The sequence below is a fragment of the Pinus tabuliformis genome, chromosome Q (assembly GCF_031772625.1).
Source record: "Pinus tabuliformis cultivar Carrire ecotype Pingquan chromosome Q, CPIR1, whole genome shotgun sequence".
In the NCBI taxonomy this organism is placed as follows: Eukaryota; Viridiplantae; Streptophyta; class Pinopsida; order Pinales; family Pinaceae; genus Pinus; species Pinus tabuliformis.
In genome coordinates, this window is record NC_142296.1 from 902,317,054 (window position 1) to 902,322,657 (window position 5,604).

The window sequence follows — 5,604 nt, forward strand, 5'->3', positions numbered from 1 at the left end:
CGATGATGACTCCATTGCCCAATGGGTGAAGGCACTGTCTGCTCTCCCAAAGTTCTGCGGTTCTTGGCACCTCCACGAAGCGGCAGCTGCCATCCCAAGTGGAGCCGATGTTAGACTCCGTCTCATGTCAGTATGAGATTGATTCTTCTTCAAAACCTTGTTTTGAAGAAGAAATCGTTAAATGTGTTGTTTTAGATTATGTAATTTATTCTTCAGCTCTCCAAAAGGCAGCAGCAACTTCAAGCTCCTATCTCTGCAAAAACATAAACAAAAGAAAACAAAATATCATCAGCAATCATGTCTATTTGTTTGATCTGGTCTAGAAGCTATCTTGTTGTCATTTGGTTATACAGCTCCTCATACATTTGGGAGCCCAGATTTGGTTACTTATACCTGGAACTTCTTGCTCGTTACTATGTATACAAAAGGCAACATGTGCTTGCAGCACATGTACCCTTAAGGCTGTCAGAAAGGAGGCAAGTGGAAGGTGGTGAAATGATGACACTAGAGCAAAGATATCAGTATCTCAGTAATGCTGTATTGCAAGCGAGGAGTGCGTGCAGTACCCATGCCACAATGAACTCTATGGTTAACCATTGTGACAATGGATTGCTGGAGATATTGGAAGGAAAACTTGCTGTACTCCGATTCCCAGATGAAAATTAAGGAAGAATTAGAGCGAATATCATTAAGGGTTGTGGGACTAGGTGACACCTCACCTTCAAATGACCTATTTCTTGCAAGGAACGTTGTAGCTAAAGATGCTCTTGCACAAAATGCAAAGGAAAAGGCTACAGAGATATCTCTAGAGCTAAAAAGTATTACACAGCTGTATAATGAGTATGCAGTCCCTTTTGAGCTTTCAAGGTTTGAACATTTCAGGTCTCGATAATTTCCGTTGCTGAAAGCTCCGAGTTTGAAACTTGGGTGGAATGGGTTCCATAGCTGGCCAGCCGCAGTTCCGGTACACTCAACCACCATCGAAGGTTCTGCACCTTAGAAAATTGCCGTGGGAGTGCACAAAGGAAGAGCTTATTGAACTGGGGAAGCCGTTCGGGAAAATTGTCAACACCAAGGTCAATGTTGGATCGAATCGCAACCAGGCATTTGTGGAATTTGCGGATTTGAATCAAGCTATTGCAATGGTTTCATATTATGCTTCATCGCCAGAACAGGCTCAGGTACGCGGCAAAACTGTGTACCTACAATACTCCAATAGGCATGAAATCGTCAACAGCAAGAATTCCGGGGATGAAGCAAGCAATGTATTGCTGGTGACAATTGAGGGTATAGAAGCCGGTGATGTCAGCATAGATGTTCTGCATTTGGTATTCTCAGCATTTGGTTTTGTACATAAAATTGCCACTTTGAAAAAAAAGTGTTGGTTTTCAGGCACTGGTGCAGTTTAGTGATTTAGATACAGTCGGTCTTCTTTCTGTTATACAAATCATGCACTGGATCAATTCCTGGAATCGATTTATGCTGTAGAAAACAATATTGTTAGGCTTGGTGGAGGATCTAGGAATGAAATTATGGTGAAGCGTAGCTTGAAAGAGCTAAAACGCGGTGTTAGTGTTTCTGGGCCACTCCGTTCCAGACATGGACAACTAATGGGTATGAAAAGGAATTTGGAAGAACAGATCAAACGCTGTTCACTCCGTTTCGAGAGCAAGGAGAGTCTCCTGGAGGATGCTTTTGGATATAGCTTCAGAACAACATATTGAATCCCTATATAGCAGGTATTCAATTCATAATCAAACAATAGAAAATGTTGTGTTTAGAATGAGAGGTGGGATTTCACAATCTTAAAAGTATACGTGTTGCGTGACTGCTCTGTTTAGTGCCCGATTTTCGTGATGCATTCTCTTATCAATGAGAAATGCCAAGTCAAGATACGCCTAAAACAGAACGAAGATATCCATCATAGCAGGAAAATAGGAACCGATCTCCTATTTCAAGACTTCAGTTAGTGATTTAAAGGTAGCTGCGCTCCAGCAGTTATTCCATGTGTCGGCCATCAGAAGATTTCAAGGAAACATTTTGTTTTTAGAACAGAAAAATAGTTTTTTTTTTATTTTATTTTTTATTTTAGAAACAACTCCTCATTTTTGGATCGATTTGTTTTCAAACAGCAGAGCTTATTTAATGTATTAAAAATCATTTGTAAGGAGAGGGAGTTAGTCAGGGGAGAGTTCTGAGTGCTGAGAGCTGGTGAAGAACAAAGCTTTCAATGTACAGTTTTTGGCAGAGAATTTAATGAAATTACACAGCTCTGACTTCTGAGATTCCTGTGGTATGATAATTTAGCATAAGTTTATCTTGTGTTTCATATGTGATCTGTTATGTTCCATTTCACTTCATGATCATTTCTAATTGAACAAATGAAGTGTTAAAGTAAGAATTCATGCCTGCCATGCTCTGCTTTTAAGTTTGTTCAATATTTAATGTTTTCTACTGTTTAAGGAGGATTCAAAGTTATTGTTTTCCCTCCTTAGCTCCTCGCCAGTCTTGCCATCCCATTTAAATCTAGATTTGGTGTTAAATTTCTTGCCTACGTTGCCTCAGTCGACAATCTGTGTTGTTCGTTATATTTCTCTGTTCAAGCTGTAATTTTGCCCATGCAGCCCAGAAAAACCCCGTCATTTAATTAAAAATCCCAAATCAACCTTTTTGATCAGTTTACTAGCCTAATATCGGTGTTACCTTATTGGTCATCTCATCTATTGAAGATTTTACGAGATAGACCGGAGAGAGCCTTCTCCTGCCCCGTAGGGCTAGCTACGAGGCTAAATGGTTTGATGTTGCCTTGAGGTTTACCTTTCTCAGCCTGAGGTGAAATTTCAAGCGCTAATAGTGGGGAAGAAAATGGTTTGCTTGTTGATGTCATTTGTGTTATAAGCTACAGACGGAGCCTGAAGTTATGCCAGGTAGCCTTCGAAACGCTTTTGCTTTGCATTAGCGCAAGTAGATAAACGCTGCTTCAGTCAATCTCCGGTCTAGCTTGTAATCGTGACACTTGACCTGTAAATCACCCCAGTACATTTGAGAATTCTAAGCTTTTGGATGATAAGTTTAGAATTTGAAAGGCTGAATAAGTTGTTTATGTCCCTTTGATTTCTTTAAAATAACACGCTGGCTTCAAAGAGATATACCAGAGCTAATCCAGATCCGGAATCCTAATTTCCATGGACAGCAGCAACCTCAATTCAGGATCAAACAACATGAGTAGCGAGCACAAGAAATGGCATCACAACAGCAGCAAGTAAAGAAACCTCTTTAGCAGAATTTTGTTGGTCCTGAATCTGATGATGAAGACCATGTAATAGGAGAAGAAAATCACTTCTTTACTCCTGATGATATGCCCACCTTTGTCACCGAAGATGATGAGTATGTAGAAAGTTTAACTGTACAGCAGGATGCAGATTTTATCTTGGCGAATGACACAGCTCTTGAAGAGGAGTTGGATGAGTATCAGAGAGGTTATATGCATGCCTTATCTACCCAACAACGTCAATATTCACTAAGAAACATAAATGTCCCCATCAATACAATCCAGAAGAGAAAGGAGGATCCAGCATCTAAGAATGAGCCACCTGTTGCACCAAATAAAGGGAAAGAATTTGCTGATCCTACTCCTAGAAAATCTCCATCAGCAAATGAACGAGTCAATCAGCCAATTGTATCAAAAGATAAAGCTGAGAAGAAAGAGGTTCCAGCCAAAGAGGTAGAAAAGACTTTTGCTTTTAGTTTAGAAAATGAAATTTCTAAATTGAAGGTATCCATTCCTTTGACTGAGCTGATGAGGAACAACAGTTATAGAGGTCAGGTTTCCAAAATTTTGAACTTTGATCCAACGTCTGATATGGTGAGTGTGGAAGATGATCAGCCTGAATTGATTTTTGGACCACATTGAATGGTGAGTCTCCGGACAATGATGTGCCTCCTTTTTATATCAGTTTGAGAGTGCATGAGTTTGTGTTTCATAATGCTATGTTTGATTTCGACGCCTCCCACAATCTTATGCCGAAGGCTATCATGGAGAAGTTAGGTTTGGACATCACTAGGAAATACCATGATATTTATTCATTTGATTCTAGCAGGGTGAGATGTATTGGGCTTATTAAGGACTTGGTGGTTTGTTTGGATCAGATTCCGGCAAAAAATGTTTTGATGGATGTGGTCTTGGTGGATATACCTCCTAGGTTTGGAATGCTTCTTTCCAGATCTTGGGGAGCAAAGATTAAAGGAACTTCAACTTGATTTCTCCTATGCAACAATTCCTGTGTTTGGCCAAATGAGAAAACTTTATCGGGAACAAAAAATGAAATACATGATTACAAGCAAGGAGAAACCAATTAATCATCCGATTAATTATGTACATACAGATTTAGAGTCTTTTGTTTTGTATTCAGATAGTTTCAATGAGATTGATAGTCATTTAGTTGCAGCAGATGATATTGTTAGAAAATTATATATTATGGAGCAATGCAACACATAAAATACTACAGAAATATAAACATAGAAAACGCACAAAACAATAGAGACACAGATATACGTGGTTCACCCAGTTTGGGCTACGTCCACCCCGAACAGCAGTCCTTCCTTTCTATTATCCAGCAAAATGAAGAGACACAACCTACAGCAAATCCGCTATAATATCCTCTGTTTTCTCTCACAGTCTCACCTCTCTGTTTCTCGCTCACAGAATACACATCTATTTCACAGCCTCAAATACAATACCTCATACAAAGAGAGGGGTTGCCTTCTAGGGCAAAAAACCCTAAACTAAACATAAGTTTTATCGTCAGATCATCCACCTAATGAACGGCCCAGATTGACTAGAAATTACTATACTTTTACAAGGCAATTTTACATTTGATTTTAGCTTCGGGGGCGTTGCCCCCGAGCCCCCACCGGGGGACTGCTGGCCCCCGGACCCCCTAACCGGGGAGTCCCCCTCACACCCCCCCACGTGGAGGGGTGTACAAGACTTCCTGGGGTATACATCCAGCTGAAACAAAGACCTTTGAACAATCATGCTCCACACATAACAAATATTCTAGAAATAGCAAAGAATTTAAAAGAAGTTTTGAAGAAAGAAAGTCAAGAATAGGACAATACCATTCAGCGGTCAGGAAAATATAATGGACAGCAAGCAGAAAAAATACAGCAAACAGAGTTTCAGCACTTAGAAGAAAAGGAAGATGACCAAGACAAAACAGCGTTCACCACTCTGTGTGGGACTTTTCATTACGCTAAAATGCCTTTCGGTTTGAAGAACGCAGGTGCCACATTTCAGCGGGCAATGGATATGGCTTTTGCAAATGAGAAGGATGTCTTCTTAGTTGTGTACCTTGATGAACTAACAATGTTTTCTAATTCAGATGAAGAGCACATGTATCATTTGAAAACTGTTTTTCAAAAGTGCAGAAAATATGGTGTGTCGTTGAATCCGAAGAAGAGCTTGTTCGCCATGGATGAGGGCAAACTTCTTGGACACATCATATCAAAATATGGCATTCGTATTGATCCAGCATGTTTAGAAGCGATTCAGCAAATTGATCTTCCCTGGAACAAGAAGGAAATTCAGTCTTTTAATGGTAA

The 5,604-nt window shown here is 39.9% G+C and overlaps 1 protein-coding gene across 1 annotated transcript; it reads left to right on the forward strand.

Moving 5' to 3' along the window:
- Positions 1-856: 856 nt before the first annotated feature.
- LOC149222381 (polypyrimidine tract-binding protein homolog 2-like) lies at positions 857-1,417 on the forward strand. Its single transcript, XM_089383090.1, has one exon. It carries the CDS (start codon positions 933-935, stop codon positions 1,407-1,409), a length of 477 nt encoding a protein of 158 aa, XP_089239216.1. The 5' UTR covers positions 857-932; the 3' UTR covers positions 1,410-1,417.
- The last annotated feature ends 4,187 nt before the right edge of the window (positions 1,418-5,604 follow it).

What these genes read in the sequence shown, in the direction of transcription:
- LOC149222381 (XM_089383090.1), top strand. Translation starts at nt 933, where the DNA reads ATGGGTTCCATAGCTGGCCAGCCGCAGTTCCGGTACACTCAACCACCA.